The 26205-nt window shown below is 40.0% G+C and overlaps 1 protein-coding gene, 1 long non-coding RNA gene and 1 other non-coding gene across 3 annotated transcripts in view; all 3 read right to left on the bottom strand.

Annotated features, from left to right (window-relative positions):
• Positions 1-25189, bottom strand: part of HS1BP3 (HCLS1 binding protein 3) — a 67210-nt gene extending 42021 nt beyond the window's left edge. The window contains exons 1-4 of the mRNA XM_072407490.1: positions 25070-25189; positions 19465-19630; positions 10812-11019; positions 9545-9764 (exon numbers count right to left, since the gene is read on the bottom strand). Of these exons, the coding sequence (XP_072263591.1) occupies positions 9545-9764; positions 10812-11019; positions 19465-19630; positions 25070-25095 (620 nt within the window). The 5' untranslated portion in view covers positions 25096-25189. The remainder of the gene's footprint in view (positions 1-9544; positions 9765-10811; positions 11020-19464; positions 19631-25069) is intronic.
• Positions 12771-13717, bottom strand: LOC140328124 (uncharacterized). The gene is made up of 3 exons (XR_011920235.1): positions 13639-13717; positions 12900-12948; positions 12771-12792 (listed from the first exon to the last, which is right to left on the bottom strand). It is a non-coding gene; the product is annotated as an uncharacterized lncRNA (long non-coding RNA).
• Positions 25190-25335: 146 nt separating the features above from the next.
• Positions 25336-25417, bottom strand: TRNAS-AGA (transfer RNA serine (anticodon AGA)). Its single transcript has one exon. It is a non-coding gene; the product is annotated as a tRNA-Ser (tRNA).
• Between the last annotated feature and the right edge of the window lie 788 nt (positions 25418-26205).

Below are 26205 nucleotides of genomic sequence, written 5' to 3'. Positions count from 1 at the left end.
CTTTTACACATATGCTGGTCTGGTCAATCATGAAAACCTGAATCCAAAAGAAGATCAGGTGAAGATGTTGGTGGCCACGAGCGTAGACAGGGGAGCGTAGGACAGCCGAATGTAGAACGGGCAGGCCCCTTCTGCAAATAAAACTATGTTTGCTCGCAATTTAAAGCAGCTTATTCATTTTGTGTGGACAGTCAATGAACCCCAGTGCACTAGACCGAACTTTGGGAGAGTAAAGGACAAAATCACATTCCCGTTGGTTGCTGTGTGCTGCAATGAATGTATGTTACCTTAGCTACATAGCTAGGAGGTTAAGGGGGGCATTCAAAATAAATGGCACTGCACATTACCATAACACAAAAATCTGTTCCTAGCCTTAGACATTGTAACAGCTTTAACACATGCATGTTTGCTTTCTCGATGACGATGAATGCTTAAAAATGAAAATTTTTCAGAACACCAAAAAATGTTTTTAACCAAGCTAAATGTTATGAGGTTTTCAAATAACCATTCTTAAACATTAGCCATAGAGCAGCACCGCCCAAACTGCAGAATACACAGCCCAAACACATAATTTATAACCATTTCCCCAACCAAAAGGTTAGCAAAGTAGGTTAATGATCTTGTGATCCACCCAACCTCTACACCTCATTATTTAAGACCACAGTAACCTTTAAAGCTGATCTCCAGCCTTCCCTTCAGTCTTGCACAGTTGTGCAGGCTCTTCTGTACTGAGATTACTAATGCTGATATTACTGTACAGTTTTCATTTTCTCACAGGACAACCAGCATCATCTAGATCTTTTCTACTAATTCTATCTGTCCCTGGCTTGCCCTTTTTTTTATTGGATTTCTAGTCTTTCAGCGTTACCTAAGGGACTCTGTATTTAGGAATATCTACTCCTCCAGACCAATGCTCACCCATCAGCACAGTTTGATATTTGCATTGCACAGCACAGAAAGGCACAAAGCCCTGGTAATAACATCACTGTGTCCAAAATATAAGGAAAACAAAGCAATGGACCACTTTGCCACCACCACTCTCCTAAGTTTCTATGAAAGAGTTGCTTGAAGACAGGGGATATGCAGAGAAAATCATTCTTCGACCAATGTTTTCCCTTCTTTGTAATATAAATTGTCTACCGACAACCCTAAGGAATTTTTAAGTTTATCCCTCAAATAACTCTATGTATATTGCCAGGGTCTGCTAAAGGTATGGGAATATATCTTTCATGCTTCCTAATATAAAGTAAAATTAATTTCTTGCAAAACAACATATTTTGTTCTTCAGAGCTAAATGGTGAGAAGCATCAGTTGGGGTAAACGTCCCTATTACTCTGTAAACTCTGCTTCCAAGACCTCCTGAATAATAAATGTTAGGTGTCCACAATGTCCTGCATGGTGAATGAACCACTGGTCTGTTGGAATTGGTGAATCAAGTCACAAATATTGTTTCTAGATGTATTTGACTTGAATCCTAAATCTTTTTTAGATAAACTGACCTTACTATTGTAATATATACTCTTTAAATAAACTTTTGCGGTAAGGAAAGGCTCTGAAAATAGTTAGAGACTGATGTTTATCTTTGTGTTAACAGACTAACTTGTGAACTTCCCAAAGTCCCAAATAAGAGAATAAATTATAAATCAACCCCAGCAAAACAGGATCAGGAGGAAACATTTGGCAGCCTGAGGCATTAGCGGTTTATATTTGGTGTGAGAAGGAAATGTGAGACTCCGGCCTAACCCATTATATATTTTTTTACTAATAAAAGTCCCAGAGTTTTTTCCCCCGAAAGAAACAGCTTAACCTCTGTCATTGTTAGATACAACTAAAGGGCATTTTAATCTCCAATTTCCATTTCAGCTTTGGGAAATTAAAACATTTTTAGGGGTGCTTTGTTTTAAAAGTGCCTAGATCAGTGTTTCTAAATCAAGGTTCTGTGGAACACCAGGGTTCCTCCAGGGGATGGCTCTTGAGCAGTTTTTACATCTAAGGTCAGTTTAAGAGACACCAATCATCTTTTTGGCTATCTGTAAGAGTGACATTCTTCCCAATGGCCAGCAATGTAGGAGGCTTTCTTCCCAATACCCACCACACTAATGTAATGTGAGCTGTGGATATAGTTAAATATAGGTGTAGTTCCCTAAAGACCTGAATGTTATTTTATGGGATCCCTCATGTTAGACAGGTCAGGAAACATTGGCCTAGATGGTTGTGCTTTGTCCCTCCTCCTCCTGCCATTTTTAACCTTTGTATTGGCCATTGAGCTAGCAATCGCACTGACAGACCTGTAGAGAGGTACGGAGGGGGTCAGGCTAAAATGCAATCATCTAAACTCTGTTTGGAACTTGAGTAATAGTGATTTAGGCCTCCTCGGGAACAATAGAATACAGGTAGTCCCTGAGTTAAGGACATCCGACATATGGACACCTCTTAGATACAAACGGGGTTTCCCTGCTCGCATGTGCAGGACAGAGGCTGGAGGGACCGTTTGCATGACTTGCAGAAGAAATCTTTCACTAAACACAGCTGAGGTTGTGGGTGATCTTAAGAGTTGTGCTGATCTGTAACATCATGCAACTCTTTAATGACCAAGACAAACTCTGCAGTTGTTTCTTTTTGCATATCAAAGCACAGCTTGCTCCAGAAGTTGAATGTCTAGGCTCCATAAAGATTTTCTTCTTATAGTGAGGATTTTATACAGTAGCTGACACCACACTGCCTAATAATATGTTTAAACAAACATATGTCCTAATTGCATTTATTACCTGTTCTGACTTACATACAAATTCAACTTAAGAACAAACCTACAGTCCCTATCTCGTATGTAACCCGGGGACTACCTGTATAAATATATCATCTTCTCTAGTTCAAGTCTCTGCAACTGATATCCAAAAAGCCAATCCTAATAAAAAATAATCTTGGACTTTCTAGAGGTTTGCTCTAATAATTCAAAGGTTTTAATCAGGTTTATAACAAAGGCATTTTAGTTGGCCAACCTGTGCAGTCAAAAAGTTTTGAATGCAATCTGCAGCCTCATCAAATAATGAGATATGGAGATGAAGAGCAAGAGTTCAACCACAATCAAGGTGGTTATACTTGTATATTAGCATCCTGTGACCATTGTGGATCTAAACATAAAAAATAAAGTCATACAACCAGACACCTATGCTGAAAGACAAAAAGAGACATCTGCTACAAGATAAAACTAGAACCATTTTACAAATTAAGGTGAACCTAAAGGTTTACCTAAAGCCGCTAACTCCAAATGATTTAGGTGCCCATAATATCACACAGCCTATAGTGAGTAATAATTCATATTTTACACCAGATCATTAACGAGGCAGTAAAATAACCTGAGGATGCCAAGCTTGGGTGGACCAATAATAACATACATAACAGGCCTAATCCAATGGGAAAGAAATATAAATGACCTTTGGAAATGGAAAGAACTTTAAATTCCACATGCATCCTAGTAAATTTATAATATAAAGATGGTAAATGGTCATATAGAAGAAAAGTTATACAAAGGTTATAAAAGTAATACAAATATCTGTTAGAAAAATTGCAGAAGATGAAAATGACTAATGATCCACCAAAAAGTTAAAGCAGCAAAAGTTATCATATTATTAAATGAAAACTAGAAAAGGTAACAACTTTGAGTGATGTCAGTGTTCTTTGCCAACAGCTCTCACTGCTCTAGTACATCTTCCTTAAATTTATATTACAGAAGAAATATTATAGGATAGAAATAAAAAAAATATTTACAAATAGCACAGACTGCCCTCTTTACCCTTCCTAACTTGTACACTAATTCTAGTCAATTCTACAGCTTTCTTTTTCTCATGCACACCTCTATACTTTGCATTTATTTCCACATTATCCCTTTCAACAAATGCTCACATTTTATTCTCCACTTTTACCTTTTTGTTGCTTCGCCTCATCAAAGCATCCCATGTAAAAGTCCTTTAGTTTTGAAATAGAGTGGAACATACTAGAAAATAATGATTGTTCCGTAAATGCCCAATGGGCAAGATGCAAGATTTACCAGAGTTATACATTTCTAAATTACATTTCTGTACATTTAGTTGTTTGTGTGTGACCCACACATAATCTGATATATACCAGATATTGTTATCTTTTTATATTATACAAGCATGAGAAAGAAAAACACACGGCCTCTTAAAATTCAGAGGTAGACAAACTCCGGACTTTAGGCCGGATATGGCCTAGCCAGTATTCTAGTCCGGCGTAACGCCCCCCCCCCTAGTTATTTATTGTTGGATCCGACCTAATTGAATTGTCGCGTTATCACGAGTTCCCAAGATATCTTCGAGTTCCCGCACAGTAACCTCAATTACTATGCCTAAAGAGCAGAAGCAACATGCAGCTACCAGTCTGCAGAAGGTTGACTTTGAACGTTGTATCTTCAACCCCGAATGGACTGACGTTTAGTGTGCAATGACACTAACAGCACTTTCAAGTGGTCGAATCTCAAGGGACATTTCGATGCCAAGCACGTGCACATGTACAGAGACTACACAGCGGATGAGCGGAAGACTGAGGCTGCTTGCTTGCAGTTACAGCTGGAAAAAACCTTTCCTTGGACACCTTGTTTCTTCTGGCCTAGTGTGCCTTCCTGACCTCCTGAAATGGCCAAAGAGTCCAAAAAAATTGCCGACCCCTGTTCTAAGGCCTTGCGTGTAAGACACAATAAAAAAAAAAAAACATTGAAGTGTGTGGGCATTTGTTTATGCACAACTTTTCTAACCTCCTGGCACAGCATTTTGATCAATTTGAGGTCGGTCTAGATTTTGACTGGGCCATTGCAACACTTTGACTCTTTTCTTTTCTAGTCATTTTGTTGTAGAGTTGCTGCAATCTGCTAAAAAAAAGTGGACTAAAATTCCTCCGCAACAATCTGAGAGAAAACAATCATTTAAGGCTTTTTGCTGCTAAAGGTAGTTGTGAAAGCTTTTAAATTATGGGGTGTACATACTTTTTCACAAATGGCTTCTGGTTTTGGCTTTATTTTTGTTAAATACTGGTCACGTGGAATCTGCTGTGTGAGGTTAGATATAAATCAGTGTGGAACCTCCGAAAAAACAGATTTATTTTTATAATATTTTCTGATGTAAGCCTTCAGAACTGAAAAGAAGGTATACTTTCTTTTTGTCATAGCTGTATATTATTATATATATACTATATAATATATATACCATATATATTATATTATGTAAACTTTTGGAACTGAAAGGTGTACTTTCTTTTGCTTATAAAGGTATAGTATGTGAGGGTTTGGGAGATATATATATATATATTAAGCACACACAGTTGTAGTGAAATATTGGCAGCTGAGTGACTGATTTTGCTAGAATTGCTTCTCATGTAGAACTATTTATATTTCATCCCTAGGATATTCATCTCACCTAATGGAAGTAGCAGTCCTGGTCCTCGAACTTCCTGTGATTCTCTATCTCACAGCTGCGTAAATATAATAGAATTCTTCAAGGTTCTAGATTCTCTCTCATTAAATACCGTCGAGACTTCCTCTTATCTTCTACAAAGAATGGATCTAAAATAACAGTTGCTAATAATAAAACATTGGTAACTTCAGAAATGAAAACACGGCGGGGGGCTTCCCTTAGCTATAACAGGGAAATGCATCCGCACACCAATAGACCTCCATGGGTAAACAGGAAAAGAAAATGGTCTTGATTTGTGGAATGGAATCTATGAAGTCAGATGATCTCTATATAAGGATATGGTGTACTAGAGGGTCCCTTTTTAAAGAATACATTTAAAAAATGCTGGAGTGGAGCCTACTCACGTGACCTCTGAAAGCCAAACAAATGTTATTTGTTTAATAATAATATACTCATCCTGTCCTTCAATTATGGAGCCCTGTTTGCTGCATAAGGAACCAAAGCATGGCCTGAATTTTAAGAACAGACCAATGTGGAGCATAGTGGGCAGGAACTTTGCAGAGTTTATCTCATAGTGATATCTAAGTCTTGGTTATAATTGTCCCTATTAACACAATAGTGTTATTTTTTGTGTATGAACTTCTTTTTATGTCAATGCACTAGAGGGGTATATGCACATGAAGGACAACAAATAAAAACCACTGTTGTGATGATGCCGACTCAATGATTAATAAGCAGGTAGGAGGTAACTCAACAAGCTGCAAAACTCCTCCACATCTCCTGTAAAAAAAGCATGTTCAGCCCTTTATAAAAGTTATTCAGCTGGGGCTTGTATTTACTTTTCTAAATTTGATGTCAGTACCATTAAGGAAAAGAATGGAGACAACAGTGGAGAAGAGTGTAAAGGTGATGCTACTTCCATGAAAACATATCAGCAATAGCAGAATCAATGGCCCTGATTTTTTTAAAGCTCTCCAAGGCTGGAGAGGATACACTTTCATCAGTGAAGCTGGGTGATCCAGCAAACCTGGAATCAATCTGGTCCAGGAACAAAAACATTTGCTAGCAAATACCAAATGACTTTGAAGAAATCTATTGCAGGTTTGCTGGATCACCGAGCTTCACTGGTGAAAGTGTATTCTCTCCAGCCTTGGAGAGCTTTATTAAATCAAGCTCAGTATTAAACACTATTTAAATAGCACCAACATATTATGCAAGGCTGTACATTAAATAGAGATTGCAAGTGACAAACAATGACAAAAGGAAGAGGACTCTACTCAGAAGAGCTTACAATCTAAGAGATGGGGGATGTGGCACAAATCTCTATGATAGAGATTGAAAGAATAAAGTGTTGTCACACTCAGCAATTAAATTCCAAATATGACTTCCAATAGACAAGACCAAAGTATCATACTGGGCTCATCCACTAAGAACCCACACATCTAAATTGGGGTTATGAGAGCAAGCAGAATAACAGCAGTGCCTACATGATTCCAGCAGTGAGATCCTCATGTTCCCAGTTTTACCCATGTGTTGCAGACATGCAAATGTGCCTCACCAGCAACGTTAGTTATTTTACAGAGATGCCAAATCAGTGGAGCCCTTCATATGGTTTAGTTATGACTGCAACAATGGCATGTTGTATATGATGGTGGCCTATATTGTACATACATACTAAAACTAATATATATGTTTATTTCTACTTATAGTTATGGACTTGTTTTAGGAAACTCATAAGGCACTAAAATATAGACAGGTGATACATTTATGTATACTGGACTTCACCTCCTAGATTGAAAAGGAGCTTGACCTTCTCCCTTTCTCTGTCAAAGTTTTAAAATATATACTGTATGCAGGGTTGTCATCTGAAGCAAAGTGTTATATCTTGGTGTTTTGTGTATTAGTTAATAATAATCTAAAGCAGCAATAGTCTGCATAACTCACTTGCCAGAGTGAAAAGCGTTGGGGTGGCACATTGCAATCCATTCACCCAAACACTTTTTAGGGACACTAATAGTAAAACCTGTGCAACAGCGCCATCATGTGGACGAATCACAAAGAAAGAAAATGATTTAAAAAATTCCTCAAAGCAGCTTTTTTTCACCCTTTTAACACAGAGTACACTTGAAAACACTTTCAGGTCTTCAGGGAACTCCTAAATATAATTGCTTTGTCCACACCTCACAGTACGTTAGTGTGGTGGTCAGTAAGAAAATATCAACTTTTTGTTTGACTGAAAAAGATTATATATATATATATATATATATATATATATATATATATATATATATATATATATATATATATTCAGCTCAAACCAGTGCTCACATTTGTCACATGCTCGTTCTATTCACAATACACACACGGTCATTGCGGGCCATTCTCTGTCACCTGCTATGTGGTATGGTTGAGGCTTTGATTGGCTCAGCCTGCATTTTGGGTGGTAATGCTGGTGCAAAGTGTTTCAGCTCCCTATTTCGATTAACTTCCGTTGTCTGGCACCCAGTTATCCACGATTCTGGATAACTGTTGTTTCCGGTTAACTGAGGTTAATTTTCTCAGCCATTCAGCACTAGACTTGAATGTGGAGACTTGTCCCCTATCACCTCTAGTGCTGAATGGCTGGGAAAAGGTAACCCTGATGACGGCTAAAGCGTCATCAGGGTTTACCTTTCCTCAGCCGATCTCGGAGCTGAGCAATCAGTGGAGCCCTGTAGGCAGATCTGCTTTTTTGATTGCTGCAGGAGCAATCAAGAAAGCAGAGCTGTCGGGTGCCAGTTATCTGAATTTTCAGGTTATCTGATTTCTGGATAACTAGGGTTCTACTGTATTTGTGCACATGTAGAGGAGGGGACGGCATCCCAGGCAAGTGTACTTACCCTCAAAAGGAAAGTGTATATGATGGGGTTACATGAAATATTTAAGCACTGGAAAATAGATGCCAATGGAGGAAAAAACGTATTCTGTTTAATAAGCAGAGCAGAAAAAAATGCATACTACTTATACTCTTTAAGGCAGCACTTCTTAACCTTTTTAACTTGCTAATATTTATATGTCCAATTCATGGTTTATTAGCCTGGTGATCAATGCAATGAATGCCTCTTACAGTGGAAAGAATAACACCCTTGCAGATACCAAAACAGATCATTGAGATAACACATTGCACAGCAAAATTTAGATGAACCCAAGGGTTTCCCAGAACCAGAAGTGTAACTAAACTCAACAGTTAAATATGATATTGTACCTTAGCAGTCCTTTAATGTGATGATGCATTTGATATCTTTGATTAAGAATGTTTTACCAATTTATTACTCATACTATCTCATTAACTTGGATAGCACTAAAAATATTATTGAAATAAACAGAGCAAACGCTGTACTGAATACAGAGCAATGAAAAGAGCAATATTTGCTCAGATCAGCTCAGTGGGTATTAGGCTTCTGGACTGCTTAGATGAAACATTATTGAACTACAGACTAAATTAAGTTTTTGCAAGTTAAGAAAAATATCAATTGATGTCATAAACCTAAGGTCGTTGTAACTTCCTGCAGACTAAACAATGGTATGAGCCTTTCTAATAATGAAGCATAAAATGATTCTAATGTTAAGTTTGATAAGGAGAAGAAGAAGGGATAGTAATCCAAATCAAGAGGTCAGCCTAGGGTGACAATGCTGCTACTCTATAGATGAAAACAGCAAGTAAACCCTGGGAAAGAAAATGAATGCAGCCCTCACATAAAAAGACTGCGATATAATATATGTTTGTTGTTGGGTTTGGAAACACTTTCAGTGAAACTTACTTTAGGAAATACAAAGCTGCCGTTATGGAGCTCTGCTTTAAACATGATGGGATACCTGCCTGTCATATTATCCAATGGCTGAAATAATTATTAATAATTATGTTTAACATGTATGCAGAAAAAAACTTCTGACTTGCTACTTAATTGTTCAAAGTCAGTGACTAGAAATATTCATGTCATAATTGTAGCCAGGTCACATTATTAGATGGATTTTTATCATGAAAGGTTTACCTTAAGGTAATCTTTTTTTATAAAGCAGTAGAAATATGAGCATTGAATCTGGTATTAGTCGTAAATGACAAGAAAATAAATACTTACTTCATTATCCCAAGTGGATCAAAATCTACTTCTTCCTCTTCCTCCTCTTCGTCGTATTCCTCCTCCTTTTGGGGTTCAATCTTCCCACTTCGCAGTTTGGATGCGATTTGTAAGAGGTCATCTTCTGGTGAGTCTTCATCTCTGAAGAAATCTCCATCTTCTGTCTGATACCCATAAGACCTTGGGATCTTTGACTCTGCATAGTCATCGACATTACAGCCTGACAATCAAAACGTAAACAAAGCTATTACAAAGGGTTATTCACATCAAGACACTTTCACACATACATGGATGTATGGATTTTCACAAAGAGTTATAGTATGAACCTTCATGGGGCAGTTTTTAGAGGAACATGCTGGAATAAAAATTAGCTTTCCCCAAACTGTAACCAAAACACACAAGTGTGTAAACCAGCCTTCCTCAACCTTTTTAATGTGGGGGAACCCTTGAAATAACTTTTAGGTCTTCATGGAACCCCTGCTATAGTCTGCAGCTCACAGTATTTTAGTGTGGTGGTCAGTGAGAAGAATGTCTCTAACATTGCTGACCAGTGGGAAGAATGTCAGCCTTACACATAACCAAAAAGATCATTAGCGTCATTTTACCTGACCTGAGAGGCTGAAACTGCTCATTGCTCAAAACCCCCCAGTAACCTCTGTAGGAGCCTTAGGATTCCATGCAACCTTGGTTGAGAAACACTGATCACTGCATGCTGTAACAGTTTATTGGATACAACCAAATGCAGTAATTGATGGCCATGTGTCCATAAAGGTTTGGCCAAATAAACAGTTAAAAAAGGAAATAATTTCAAAAACATACGGTATCGCTATTCAGCACATCATAATTCCCCATTGAACATGCTACAAAAAAACAAAAAGAAAAATAAGTATCTTAGACCCCAACTACTGGCATCACCGTCTAGGTACCAGTGAGATGCTTGGCCTGCACAGGTAATTCCTGAAAGGGTTGAGGATTCCCAAATTCTTAAGAATAATTACATTTGGGATCTTTAGCATTGGTGGTCCCACTCAGCCACTGGAAAGATGAACCAAGCCAGCTATGGCAGGGAGACCAGAGGACAGAATGTGTGGGGTTCTTTGCACTTTGAAGAACGGTACACTTCAACTTCACTTAGGGGTTTATTTTTAAAGCAGTGAATCTGATATTCCCTGAAACATTTTCTGGTGGAGAATCAATTACTCCCATGCAAACACATGGACATGGAGGATTCTGGCTGCAATGTATTGTGACTGTGGTAGACACAAACCTAGAAAATCACTCAGCTCGGAGGATGTAGACAGTTCTTTGTCTTGGGCGATGGCCTTCACAATTTCATTGAATGCAGCTCTTCTCTCCCGCATATCTGTTTCCCCAACAAATAACACTTTCTTGGGGAAAGGAGGCAGCAAGTGTTTGGGGTAGTGAGAGCAAATCTTCTGGTAGAATTCCTCGATCTCACTGTATTTTTTTGACACCTGCAAAACAGTACATGGGACATGAGAGGAGAGGATTGTCAACAAAAAACAAAAAAAAAGCACAGACAGACCTTCCAAGATTTTTTCACATGACACGAGAAACAAAACACCCAGTCATAAAGAAAAAAATTAATATTTTAATATAAATTATTAGTGTGTATGTGGTGGTAGGGGGTTGGCAAGTGAACTTTGTATAGCTTTGACCATTCATTCCCAACTATGAGCAGATCAGTGAATGCATTTAATCTCTGTACTGCTAAAAAAAAAACCTCTTTTTATTGTAAAACTTTTGGTTCATGTACCATATAGGGCTTGGCACCAAGTCATTTATTAAGGTTTTCGTTTTTATTGAGAAATAGTAGCAAAAAATCAAATACAAAAAGTCACATAAGTACAAAAAAGGGACATAAGCAATTTAAATAGAACAAGACAATACAGAATATCAAATACACAGTATATAAGGAAATTGTGAAAGGAGCAGTGGGAAAAGTCTGTGCCCGAAGCCTGCAGATCCTCCAGAATACCACTGAAAACAGAATACAAAATAAGTAGTTTTAATAAGTAGCAAGCAAGCAAGCTTTTAGAGAGTAGGGTGACTGTAAACAATCAAGGCGTCCCACACCTCCAAAAATGGGTCATGGGTGTTAGTCAGAATGCTTGTCAGGTCCTCATTAACCATAAATACATCCAGTCTAGACTTATCCTCACTGAACTCCACTCTCTCAGTCCTCCAAGCCCCGGCTATTGCTTGTTGAGCCGCCAGAAAAACCAAAGGTTGCCAGGTTTCCAGAGGGCCGAGAGAGCGCCAAATCTGGAATGTGTAGGAGAGCACACCATGGATCCCGGATCATGGAAATGTTCAGCAAAGAACTGAGTAGGTTATGTACTGATTGCCAAAACCTGGATAGTTTAGGACATGTCCACCAAATATGGAGCATATCACCGATGGCATCACAGCCTCTAAAACATCGACCCGTTGATTCAGGATCAAAGCGTGCCAACCTTGCGGGGGTCAAATACCATCGTAATAATACCTTGTACTTCTGTGAGGTCACACTATTAGAACAGGAGGATATAGACCTCCATACATCTTCTCACACCTCATCAGGCTGATTGCAACCCAAATCCGTCTCCCATCTACATACATATGGCTGCGATCTGGCGGAAGCAGAGAACAGCAATAAGCTGACTGTAAAGAAGAGAGATAAGGCCCGAGGATAACGGAGCCCAATAGCAGATCCTTTCAAACGCAGTGAGAACCAACAGACTATGCACCTATTTTAAAAAGTAGGTATCTTATCTTGCATTTGAACTAAAATGGAAAATCCTTGGATCACCAGATAAAGTTTGATAAAATATATACAAAAATGATATTAAAACCAGTATGCAAATACAAAGTTTAAAATCTAAATACAGAAGTATTCTTAGTATTTTGGATGACTCAACAAATGGTAAGATGTTGCCCTCTACTGGATACCTTTAACACAGCATGCTTGTCTCTCAGCCCCATCTGCTGGACAAGCAAGATATTGCACAATTTTATAATAATAATAATAATATTATTCAATGTATTATTCAATGTATTATAATTCAATGTCATTTCAATTCCTCCAGTGTTTTAAAGGTAACATATTTAGGTGATGTTGTATGCATGAATAATAGGGAAAAGCATCAAGCTATTATGTTGCAATATACAGATGGTTAGGGAAATAATTTACCAGCATGGAAGAAGCATACATCCAAGTCACAGACTCTTATGACATAGTAGATCACCTGATATGGAACAAAAATAAAAGTCAAACTGTGCAGAAGCTTTCTGTAATAAAGACCGGTCACTGCTGCTCTTTGTCTTTGTGAAAGGTAACTGGTCTTGTACTCACGTCTATAGTTTGTGGCAGGTTATCTTTAATGGGGAGGCCTACTGTGGCTCTGCAAAACAGCAACGATGTAAAGTAAACTTTTTGCGGGGCAAAACTTGGGTTTGCAAAGGCATTTGGTTATCACAAAGTGGAATTTTGGCTTGTTCATCCCAAAGCACACCTGTTTTTTATGCTCAGAGTTCACCTTGTGGTCCCATATTGGTTGCAAAATGGTACAGGGCTGAATTGTATAGATGAGCCTGGTACATTTATTTGAGTATGCCATCTAGTATTATCACAGATACTCCTGGGTGTCTGTCAGGGTCAGCAATAGTGGGTAATCTTGTGTACTTTTTTATATTTTTATGTCATTACTGTTGGGGCAAAATGACTGTATATGTGTAAAAGGAGCCACCGAAACTCTATTAGAGTACTCTTGCTGCTCTTATTACTGCCTCAACTGGTGACAATACCCAGTGTATTCAGGTACAGGAACGCACCTGATATCACCCTATGTGTTTGAGTTTAGTCACAACATTGTGTGGCATCATCAATCCCTATAGTTTAGCTGGCAAATTGATTTCCAGCTGCAATGGAGGAAGAAGCTTTGGGGAAGTGCTGGCAACATAATATAGTGCCCAACAGCTTCAACTAAAATGTGCACAAAGAAGTGACAGAGTCAGAGCAATACCCTATTCCCCCGATTCATATATTACAAACATAATAAATTAAAACTTAAAATGGAAAAGATATTGAGTACCTGTTGTTCAGATGATCAGAGTCACCCGTACAATGGATGCACACACACTAGCAGGAGAAAAGACAGGGACAGGTCTTGACAAATGGTGTCCAAAGCTACTCAACTGCTTAGATTGCAAGACCTCTTTAGAGTGATGCTTCTCCCATCACTGACCCAGAACAAGCAAGCAACCGGGATAATGTCAGGTCACATGGACTTTTTCTGGGTTAGTCAATAGCAAAGCAAAGGTAAAGATGACAGCTCCAGAAACGGCACCTTTAAAAATGAACCAGCGGTGGCAGCTTTCATGTTGTGTTGTTCTAATACAGCACAAAGAACAGATTAGGTTAGCTGAACTTTAGAAATATGACATTTAAGCGGCACACAGCAGGAATCTATAAACACGATCGTCTTATACATTTTTGGTTACACTAATCCAGCACAACAAAAATATTGTACTGTGCAATCAAATAAATGATGGCAAGAAGATTTTTCAGGTGGGCTTAAAATCTCTGTAAAGGATTGCGGTCTATCAGGGAAAATGACAGCTAAAAGGTCTGCTTTGGAGGCAGTAATATGAACACTGGTATGGATGGGTCTAATGGTAGTGATGCAGCGGAGGACTGGGCTGGGAGAGAGGACAGAGCTTGCCCTCTATGGCAGGGCTAGTTCCATACTAGAGGCAGTTACCCCTATTAGCAGACCCCTAGTACAGACCAACTCCCCCGTGTCTACTTTCCTAGTGAAGACCTTAGTACAGACACCCAGTACAGACCCGAAGAATACCTCAGTACAAATCCCTAGTTGGAGATTACTACAGACCCCCAGACAGACCACAGTGCACATCCCCAGTAGCACAGACCCCCACTGACAGACGCTATGTCTATCAAGGCAGAAAGGCCGATGCTATGATCCTCTCGCAATTCTGATGTGTGGGGGTGGTGTTTCTTTTAGAGCAGCCCATCTATTTCCCCCATTTTTACGTTGTTTACTCCCTCACACTTTCTCTTCCAGAGACTGTAACCCATATATCTAAATAGAAAAGTTAGAAAGGTAGAAAACAGGCAGCAGTGGTTCCCTGTGAGGGGTAATAACCTGGGGAGTGAGGGGTAATCTAGGGGACAATAATGACCTAATGGATTTCTGCGCAGCTCTTCAGTGCTTTGGTCCCAAGCAATGAGGGTGACAAAAAGAGGATGAAAATTGCAGTTTTTGTCCTTTTCAGCTTGCTCCTACGTCTGCTCATTTGAAAAAAAAAAACTTTTAAACACTGTTTATTGAGATTAATAATACCAGTTCACAAGAGAGAAAAGAAGGCATTGATTTACTAAACCTAAGTCTCAGATTACATTTCACCATATTTGTTATAGCAGTAAATCTGAGGTTTGACCAAGTGCTTTGCTGCATGCCAAAGAAAGACAACTAATATTCAGGGCAAGGCTTTGACCCTGATTCTTCTTATTCAATGGAAATCACATGTTTAACGCCTTGGCATCTCAACACATAACCAGGACCATGAAGAGTCTAATGCAACAGCTTAAGCAAAAAAGTAAATATTTAAACATTTACACATTATTGAATAATAAACACTATACAAGACTGAAAATGACGCAAGGGCCCAGGAAAAAATGAGAAATCAATGCTAGATTTCATATTCATCTCAATACGGTTCCCCTTAAGGATGTTTTATTGCAGGACCATGAGTGTGTGCTCCTTTAAACCAAAGTTCTGGCTCGCCTTATATCGACTCGTTATTTTTTGGCAGTCTTAGATCGAAATTCAAATGAAAATAACATGACCGTTCAGTGCCAGGAGTAGATACTATTAATTCAATTTGGTGTGTTTTAATATCAGGCATGGCTTCACACGTTTCCTTGAGATGCAAATGCCATTGGAGGGTCTGGAATCAATCTGATGTCATCTGACTCTCCATCAAAATACCGAAAAAATGCCAAGAACAGTAACTGTATCCTAAGTCAAAGAGTGTGTCGGTGCATTCCACGCCTGTCTCCCTGGCCCAGAACTTAACACATTGTCATTTAGGACAATAAAGGTCGTGTACTAAAGTGTTAGATTCTATTATTTTAATCCCTATGGCAAATCAGCGTATCCCAAACTTATAGCTGAGGCTGCACCCCTTCCACATGTGTTTCTGTCTGCATGTTTTCACAAAAAATTATTGGAAAGGTAAGACGCCGGAGCGGTGTCATCCACCATCTGCAACGCCTCCATTGATGGATATTTCACAGAAGATATTAACATCCACAAATAAAGAAGAGAGGTTATGGGTTATCTGCAGTGTCATTTTTTCAGCATTTGCCATGTGCTCTTCCTTTTCTTTATTTTTGTTAACTTTCAATGATTCTTGACCTTGCAGGGATCTTCTAGCCTTCCCTTCTAGCCTTTCTGGTATCTAACATGAACATCCCCTTGCTTCCTTGCCCCTTGCCTATGAAAGGAATGGTCAGCTGGATCAAACTTGCCTGTGCCCTCATTGGTGCTAGAGGAAGGTCCGATCAGACCTAAGACTTTAGTGAACTTGGTTTAGAAATCTGGTAGAAATTAGTTTGAGACAACCAATGGAAGTTAAAATAGACCTTACAGCAGTACAAATTACACAATAGGAGGGGGATATGTAGTAGTGGGAAGAAGACGAGTAGACAAGTTTCAAACTTGTCAAGATGGGTTTTGAGTTCTCTTTTAAATGAGCAGAATGTAGGAGCAAGCCGAATAGGATGAGGAAGACCATTCCAGAGAGTTAGGGCAGCTCTAGAAAAGTCTTGTAGCCGTGCGTGTGATGAGGTTATGATTGAGGAAGTCATTAGTAGGTCATCGGAGGAGCGATGAGAGCGGCTAGGGGAGTATTTTTCTATCAGGTTAGAAAGGTAAGTGGGACAATAACTGTGGAGGGATTTGAAGGCAAAGCACAGGAACTTGGATTTGATTCTAAGGTGAAATGGAAGCCAATGGAGAGAACTACAAAGAGATACAGCGGAAGAGGAGCGGAGGGAAGGATGGATGAGTCTGGCTGCAGCATTCATAATAGATTGTGGAGGAGAGAGTCGGGTTAGTGGAATACCAGAGAGGAGGAGGTTATATTAGTCCAGACGAGAGATGATAAGAGCATGTACAAGGAGTTTGGTGGTCTCTGGGGACAGTTAGGGGCAGATATTGAAGATGTTGCGCAGGTGAAAGTGACGGGACGTGGAAGGTGAAATGCAGGCGAAAGTGACAGGACCTGGAAATGTTCTGAATATATGAAATTAGGCGAAAATGGCAGTCATGAAGCCTTCCCACCAAGAAAACCTGAAAATCCAAAAGTGAACCTGCTATTCCGGGCATATTGATTTATTTATTGTTATGTATTTTCATCCTTTGAACTGATGGTATAAAAAAGTGCTAAAGCTTAACATTACCGGACAGTTTCCAAATGTCATAAATGGAAGATGCTGATTAGCTGTAATTTGCAATTTTACCTCAAGTTTTTTCTAGCTTTAAAACTGAATTTTCACATTTAAAAAGTGAGCAACCTTCTAAAAATAATGCCAGCCTCTTCAGTTATAAGGGCAATGGCACACCAACAATTTGATCACTGGAAAAACCTAATTACTACACAGTGGAGGGAAAGAATCAGCTGTTTCCATGTATTGCTCTCTTGCCAGCCGGATCTGCTAGGATGTAAACCTTTAACCTTTTGGATCTAACAATATTAAATAAAGCTTAGCTTGGAGTTGAGCTTGAAGGAAGGGGAAGCTGATAAATAAAACTTATCTTTTTTTACATGGCTAAAACAGGTCATGTATAACTATCAGAGCCGGCCCACCTGGGAGTCCTTGTTGGATAATTTTTAGGACAGCACAATGGACTCTGATCTCCTAGGTCTGTAAGTGATTCCCAAACTTGAATAGGCAGGACATTTTTGAGGTTCTCCACATGAAGAACAAAACAATGCATTAATGATCAGTTCATCTCATGACTAAATATATATACTGACTTCTGGTGCTACCACATATGTTTACCCAAACGTAACCACATGTGCTGGAGTGAGATTGGAAGCTTCAACAAAAATCCAGTGTTTCTGCAATTGTGCTGTCACAATAAGACAGACGTACCATTCAATATAGCTGCTCTAGTACTAAAAGATACAGGTGAATGTGTTTTTTTACTGTGATTTTACTTACTAGCAATTTCAGTAAACCTTTGCTACTGGAAGAAAGGAAATAAAGCAGACATTACAGAAACATGCAAGGTCCGCTTATTAGGTTCAGGCCCTTCCTCTGACAAAAATTCTGCCAAATAGAAAATGTACCCAAAAAGAATAAAAAGACTTTTCTGTATACTTACCTTACCATTGTGGGGTGCATAAATGAGGGTGACATTACACTACTTCTGGTGAGATCCTAGGGAAAGCCGAATGTAAAAGATTCTCTTTCACTGGACAAGCATGTCCACTAGACAGATATAGGGTATTCATTACATAGTTACATAGTAAGTCGGGTTGAAAAAAGACCAAGTTCAACCACTAGGGAAATAAACATGCCAGATTAAAACCCTAAAGATATAGTTGATCCAGAGGACGGCAAACAATCCCTGTTTTTTTTTACTCTAACACGGGAAAAATCTTTCCCGATTCCATGAGGCAATCAGATATTCCCTGGATCAACAGTCTCTCCAAGAAGCTCATCAGAAGAGTTGTAATGTCGAACCCTGCACCCAACACAAAGCAGGGAGATGAAGTAAGTATACAGGTATGTTTTAGAACAGTGGTCACCAACCTTTTTGGACCTACAGACAACTAAACCTACAGGCTCCGGACGGTGCATGTCATTTGTGTCCATAGACACAAGCCCACCGCCTTGAGCCTGCGATCCATGGTCCACGGCTCTGGCTATTGCGCCCCCCCAGCAGGGTCCTTCTCCTCCCCACTGGGGGTGCACCGGCCAGAGCTGTGGACCACCAGCTGGCGACTGCTGTTTTAGAAGTATTGTCAGGCAGCAATTTTCACAGGGCAGGGGGCCCAGGTCTAGCAGGCAGACCTTAATTATATTACAAGGTGCACTTTAAGTAGGGCTGTTCCTTTGCCTTACACAAGCTAACATTCAGATATCCAGGTAGAAACAGAACTTGTATGCAAAGCAGCCCCTACCCCTAAAAAAAATCACTCACCACAAAACAAAATACTTAAGGGGTAATTTTACCATTACTTCAAAAGCTTATGTTATGGATTAGGTGGCACTGCAGAAGTGTACCTCTGTGAGATGAGAACTGCACTCTGAGCAGCAAAGAGGAGAGTTCCAATCAGGCTAGGAAACTCTCATAGTCCTAGGCACACTTTTTTGGCTTGCGAGCTACTTTTAAAATGACCAAGTCAAAATGATCTACCAACAATAAAAACTTAGACCTAATAACTCCTGTGCGTGGTAGAATTTTGAAAGTCAGGGCTCCGCGATCTACTCTACCACGCACAGGTAGACTACCGGTAGATCGAGATTCACATGTTGGGCACCCCTGTCTTAGGCTATTTAAGGCTCTTTCATACTCACGGTGTAAAACCATGTAGTTTGCAGCTCCATAGTGGACAGCAAACTGCTGCTGTACGCCCAGAGCACCAAACTGCACTGTGGAGACCAGATCAGCCATGGCATAATTCCTCAAACAATAACCACAAGATGTGTCTTTTCAGAAGTAGCCGCATTCAAAAATGGTTTCCAACCTTTCACATTCACTTACACTGGCTCTCCGGTTTGAAATGACCCCAAATATAACTGCACATCAGTCCTACAAAAGACCAAGTATGAGGAATATAGTTTATTAACTTAGTTATGTAGATGTTTAAGCCATACTTACAACGAATTGTACTACATCCTCAGGCCTGTGCTTTGCTGATTTGAAAGCAGGTAGTGTAGTGACTACAATAATCTGATACTCGACATGTCCGGTCATCATCTTGCCACGAATCTCCTGGTATTCCGGGACCCACATGTCAAGGCCTGTATGCACATTTTGAACTTGCCTGGGAAAAAAAAGCAAAATAACTTTGTTTAAATGATGTAGGGTTAGCAATAATATTGAAAAAGCTGAACATAAAATCAACACTAACAATATACATACAGAACTTTGGGATTGGATTGACATCACATGAGCCCATAGGCATACATCACCCTCTTTGTGTTGCCAAGCTTGGTTTAAAATATTGTAAAAATAAATTTTGAAGACATTACCACATTTCTAATAAATATAGGGTAAAATGTGTAGCTAAAGTACATCTGTCTTTTATTGAATAAAAGGTATTTGTGCTTCATTCTGAAGCATTGTTAGCTACAAACTTTGTTACTGAGATGTCCCATTCTTTAGATATTCCGACTCCATGCTTGTGAACCTGATACCAGTCTACAGACAAAAAGCTGGAATATTTAAGGATTGGGACATGGCAGAGACAGAGTAAAGGTGTTAAGCTAATCATGCTTCAGATGAGAGCATGCAAGAACCTCTTTAAAAAAATAAAAGACATGCAGAGCTCAGAATCTATGGAGGGAAATGATACTTCTCTCTCTTCTGCCATTTGGAAAAAGTCTATTGTCTGGCTCTTCTGGCATGTGGAACCAAAACACTCATCCGTTTTGTCTCTGGGTACTACAGCAACAACATAACAAAAACCAACGTTTGGATCTGAATAACCAAGACCAGAGAAAATGAAACAGTAATTACATTTCTGATCTTCAAACAACCTCCTTTATTGTCAAAGAATGTTTTTTCCTTGCTGGATTAATAACAAAAAAAGACCTTTGACATTGGCAATCTTATATCATTTCTAGAGTTTCCACAAAACTCCTAAACACGGCATAGAAAGCCTCCAGGCATTTTTATGTGATGACAGCAAATACTTTGTAGCTAATAAAAATCTATGTTGGATACACCAAGGAAGGGCTAGAACAGAACAACATTGATTGCCATATCAAAGCAAGGCATATCACTTTTATTTTGTACAAGAAACACGGCAGACATCTTGGAAAATTTTTCAAAGAATTTAGAAATGTGCCTACTATTATTATTATTACACGGTATTTATATAGAGCCAATATTTTACGCAGCACTATACAAAGTCAATAGTCATGTCACTAACTGTCCCTCAAAGGAGCTCACAATCTAATGTCCCTACCATAGTCATATGTCATTAACACCGTCTAAGATCAATTTTTTGGGGGGAAGCCAATTAACCTAACTGGATGTTTTTGGAATTGCCTACTAATAATCTTACATGTACACAAATAAATGAGAAATTATTAGGTCTCCTGAGCACTCTAATATCAAAAAGAAACAATCTATAGGGTTTGGACCTTACAGATCCAGTAATTTCTTTCTGATAAAACCAATGGTTTGCTGCCTTTTCAGACCAGCAGAGTCAAACCACAAAGCTGACAGATCCAGGACACAGGAAACCTCCCCTGCTTAACTAGGAGAGGAAAAAACGTATCAAGACCAACATGATTTGCATGTGGCTGCGGAGCAAACTTCAAGCAACAACCCAAAAAAAATCATCAAAAAGGGTCCCAAGCTTGAATGGGAGGGCTTATGGGTGCATCTCAATGGCCATGGAATAAAGCTGCAGATCACCATGGGTCTGAAATCACCCTAAATCACAAATTACTTTAAAATATTTTTGAAAAATCAAGATTTCATTATTATTATTATACAGTATTTATATAGTGCCAACATATTAAGCAGCGCTGTACATTAAAATAAGGGTTGCAAATGACTGACAGATACAGATAGTGACACAGGAGGAGGAGATGACCCTGCCCAAAAGAGCTTACAATCTAGGAGGTGGGGGAAGTAACACAATAGAAGGGGAGATATGGAATGGAGGGAAATTGTGGGGGTATTAGGAGACAGAAAAAGATAGGTAGACATGTTTGAAAAAAAATGGGTTTTGAGTGCTCTTGTAAATGAGCAGAAAATAGGAGCAACTGTGGTAATTGGGGAAATAATACTGACGCATATGGTTCGGCAACGGTTGCCTCATACAAAGCGTACCTAAACTCAGAATTTTCACCCTTTTACGTAAGGTAAAACCTTTTACGTAGACCACCCTTTTATGTAAGGTAAAAATTCTGTTTGTTTTTTTTAATGCAACACCCTTTTTAAAACAAAATGGTGCAGCACCGACCCTTTAATACTCGATTGCCTAGGCGATTGAGAATGAATGGGAGCGCAGAGCCTCCCGGGATACCCAAGTCATGCATCCCGGCAGGCTCTTGGCTGCTTCTTCTGTGCATGCCGAGCATCCCAGGAATGTGCAGAAAGAGCCCTTTCGCCAAAAGGGAAAGAGGTTTTTTCCCATCTACATCACCTGCGCCTGCGTCGCATGACGTAGGAAGGAGAACCCGGAAGAACAGAAAGATGATGGCAGCGCCTAGCGTGCCAGCCCAAATATGCATACCAGGACGACGTGGGACCCAATAGAAGAAACCTCTGAACGGATCGACTGCTCTGCAGGATTAAAGGTGACTGTATTTTTTTGTTTTGGGTAGTTTTTGGTTTACTTCCTCTGTAAGACTACACTGACGTCACACTGCGCCTCCCTTGTTTTTCTGTCTCTAGTATAGTTTGTGAATTTAGTGCAGGAGTCGGCAAACTTTTTGGACTACTAGGCCATGTCAGGAGGTCAAGAAGGCACACTAGGCCAGAAGAAACAAGGTGTCCAAGGAAAGGTTTTTTCCAGCCGTGACTGCAAGCGAGCAGCCTCAGTCTTCCGTTCATCTGCGGTGTAGTCTCTGTACGTGTGCGCGTGCTTGGCATCAAAATGCCCCCTGAGATTCGACCGTTTAAAAGTGCTGTTAGTTTAGTTTCACACTAAACACAGGGCTTTGTTGCCACGTTGGACGAAGAATAATTCGTTAGTCCATTCGGGGTTGAAGACACAACGTTCAAGGTCAACCTTCCGGAGACTGGTAGCTGCGGGTTGCTTCTGCTATTTAGGCATAGTAATTGGGGTCATTGTGTTGGAACTGGATGATATCGTGGGAACTCTTGATAACGTGACAATTCAATTAGGCCGAATCCAACAATAAATAACTAGAGGGGAATTAGGCCAGACTGGAATACTGGCTAGGCCGTATCTGGCCCAAAGACAGGAGTTTGCCTACCTCTGATTTAGTGCAATTCAAAGGCAATTGTCATTCAGAATATAAGAATTTATTGGAATATTATGTATTAACAATAAAAAAAGCAAATAATTTCCAAATTTTTCAGTGGACCACCAAAACATTCTTGCAGACCACCACGTGACCGCTGGTTTAGGTGACACCAATGGCTATCTGTAAAGATGACATTCCTCCCTCTGACCACCAGTCCACCATACTAATGTACTGTGAGTGGTGCTTATAGTAATTATAGGAGGGGTTCCCTGAAAACTTAAACGTTATTTCAAGGGTCAAGAAAGGTTGCTCTGTTTGTCCAGCATAACCACTAACTTAAGGAGTCTGTCAAGCTTTGGCCCTCACATGGCAAAAAAACACATCAATGGGTTGAGTGTATGAGTTTACTAGCCAGGCATTGGGTTGGCAAAGCTTCAGTAAACCAAAGAAAATGCCCATGTGAACGGGTCCTTGGGGTGCCCAAAGGCTGGAAGATCTATGACCATCACCAGACATGGGAAAGGCTGAGGTGTGATGGACAATTTTGCCTTTTCTTATATCAGGAGAAGCAGAATCACCATGTTGTAGCCATTATTTCAACCACTTCTGACTGGGTGGGTGTTGCTCAGTGAACCTGACTAGTGAGGAAGCAACAATGGACAACATCTGCCAAAACCAACCATTCTGTAGCAAAGTATGTGACCTCCGGTACGTTGTCACCAGCAACAAGAATCCCGATCAGTCCATAGGGCCCATTCACAGCAGGACACAGCAAACCAGATGAGTGGATCAGGCAGCCTATTAGGAAAAAAATTCCACCCCAAAGTTCAAAAAATTCCTGCGGCATTTATTTTGGCAAATCTTGCATTGTTGTATGTTGTGCCAGATTGGGTTGTGTGTTGTGATTCCATAGGAAATAAAACGGCAATGCAACGAGGTGTTGTTACCATGACGCCATCCTAATGGGTAACAGGTCCCTAATAATATTATTATTAATAATAATAAACAGGATTTAAATAGCGCAAACATATTACCTGTGATGTACAAATGGGGTAGCAAATGACAGACTAAGCTTCCATACCGGGGCCGATTTTCCTGTTCAGTCAGCCAGCCCATTTCAGCGACACAACCATAAACTGATTTTTAATTTAATAAACCGATCAAATAAAAGTGACCGATATTGAGTATGAATCGGCACAACTTTGGTCTGGTCAGAAAATGTTTATGAATCGTACAGATTTTTAGGATATTTTGGAGAAAACATTTATCTTAACTCCACTCTCCCCTTAGGTCAGGCATCTGCGTCTGGTTTTACCATAGATCTGTAATCAGTGAATGGCATTTATAGGGAACAATCTAATGGAACAAAAGCCCATTCCGATGTTTCTGGGCCCATCCTCCGTGTGAACAGAACCCCAAACGCTCGTTGTTATAATTCCCTGTAGCTGATTTCCATTAAAGGCAATGGGATTGTTTCTATGGTAACCGGCGCGTTGCTTTGCTTCAATACCAGAGTAAGGAATTCTGGCGCGTTCACAGAGTATCCCCTCCGGCAAAGCGTACACCGGGCCCCTGCTAGCAAAATATATACCGGGCCCCCATCAGAAAAGCGTATATTGTGTCCTATCCAACAAAATTTATACCGGGCCCTTCTAGGAAAATGTTTACTTGTCCCCCGCTCCCACAAAAATATATGTGGGGGCCCCAACCAGCAAAGAATGCATTGGGCCCCTGCTAGCAATTTACATACAGGGACCCCCTTCAGAAAAGCGTATATTGTGCCCTAGTCATCTATGTAAATACCGGGCCCTTCCAGAAGAGAGTACACTGGGGCCCCCTCCAGCAATGCATATACTACCCCCTCCTCCAGGGGAGAGTACACCGGGGGCCCCACCTGAAAAATATACACGGGGCCCCACTAGTATAGTCCATACAGGGCCCTCCTTCCAGCAAGCACCATACTGCACCCCCTCACCACCAAACAATATACCCCCCATCTCCATCACAGTGTATAGCGGGCCCCTCCAGCAAGAGTATATGGGGCCCCATTACAACACAGCAAACTGTGGCCCCTGAGTGAACCCCCACATCCCCTCCAAAGATGAGCATTGGGGCACCTCAGTGACACAGCTGTGAATGGTGACAGGTCCCCCTACAAGCAACTTTCACAAAGTTCCTATTAGCAGCGAATGCCGAGGCAGCACCGGGAGGAGGGGGAGGGAGCCGCCATTGCTGGGCTGCCCGGGACACAACAGACACAGCCCGGGGGTGAGCAGCCCGGTGTGTTGCGGGGCAGACCCGCCATGTACACTGACCTGAATGTGAGCACCGGGGCGGCCATGGCAGGAGGAGGCGGCGGCTGTGCCCGGGATGGGGGAGGGGGGTGCTGGTCACGGGACAGGATAGACGGGGCTGTACGGAGCGGACTGCTCACACCTCCCGACAGCTCAGCAATGCACAGCCGGTGCGGGGGAACAGAGCTGGATATAATTCCCCTGTTGCTATGGAGTACAGAAAATTTTAAATACATTGCAAACATTTTAATATTATTATTATTATTTTACAATAAAAAAAAAATCTCCGTAGTCGGCAGGATTCGAACCTGCGCGGGGAGACCCCAATGGATTTCTAGTCCATCGCCTTAACCACTCGGCCACGACTACTTACATGATGCAAGCAGTGAAAGAATTATAAGTGAATACATTATAGAGTAAAGGTAATATAATTACAGTGTTATGTTTAATTATTATTATAATATAGTCCCAATATATTACAGAGCACTGTACAATATATAGGGAATTCATACAGCTTCAGAAAATTTACCAAGGAACAACCTGGCAGATTATAAATTCTCCTTTGTGCACATTAAGTCTTTTTTTAAAATGGCAATGCAGGTGGATCACCAGTAAAGCATTATTATTGTTTTAAAAAATGGTAATTTTCAGATCACTGCATTTGTAAAAGGGGAGATTCAGCCGAGTAAAGCATTATCTTTATATGTTATTTTTTTTATTATTATGTACTTTCACTTTTAGCTTAGTTCCAAAAACTTTGGTGTTGTTGGCCCCACCCATAAACAAGCCACACCCCCATGATCTAATTATTTTTTTAATCACCATAACATATTGTACAGAATAAAAATCAATGGGCTGGATCGGCATCGAGTCATGTGAAGGCCTATTTATTTCTTGTTCATTAACATATTAAGTAATACATTTTTAATTTTTTTTATCAATATTGTCTTGCAAAAAAATTTGTTATTTATTTGCCTTTGATAGCCAATTCCAGCAAGACGGTTCCCTCTATACCTCTGTCCTCTCTCACCCACGGATTTGGCATTTCATGCATCTAAAGACCAGGAAAAATCCATATTTTATATCACATTCTAACCCAAGGCATCATCTACAATTAAACCCATATCAACATTAATCCTTATCATCTGTGTCATACC

Source organism: Pyxicephalus adspersus, chromosome 4 (assembly GCF_032062135.1).
Source record: "Pyxicephalus adspersus chromosome 4, UCB_Pads_2.0, whole genome shotgun sequence".
Taxonomy (NCBI): Eukaryota; Metazoa; Chordata; class Amphibia; order Anura; family Pyxicephalidae; genus Pyxicephalus; species Pyxicephalus adspersus.
This window is presented reverse-complemented; position numbering and strand designations above follow the sequence as displayed.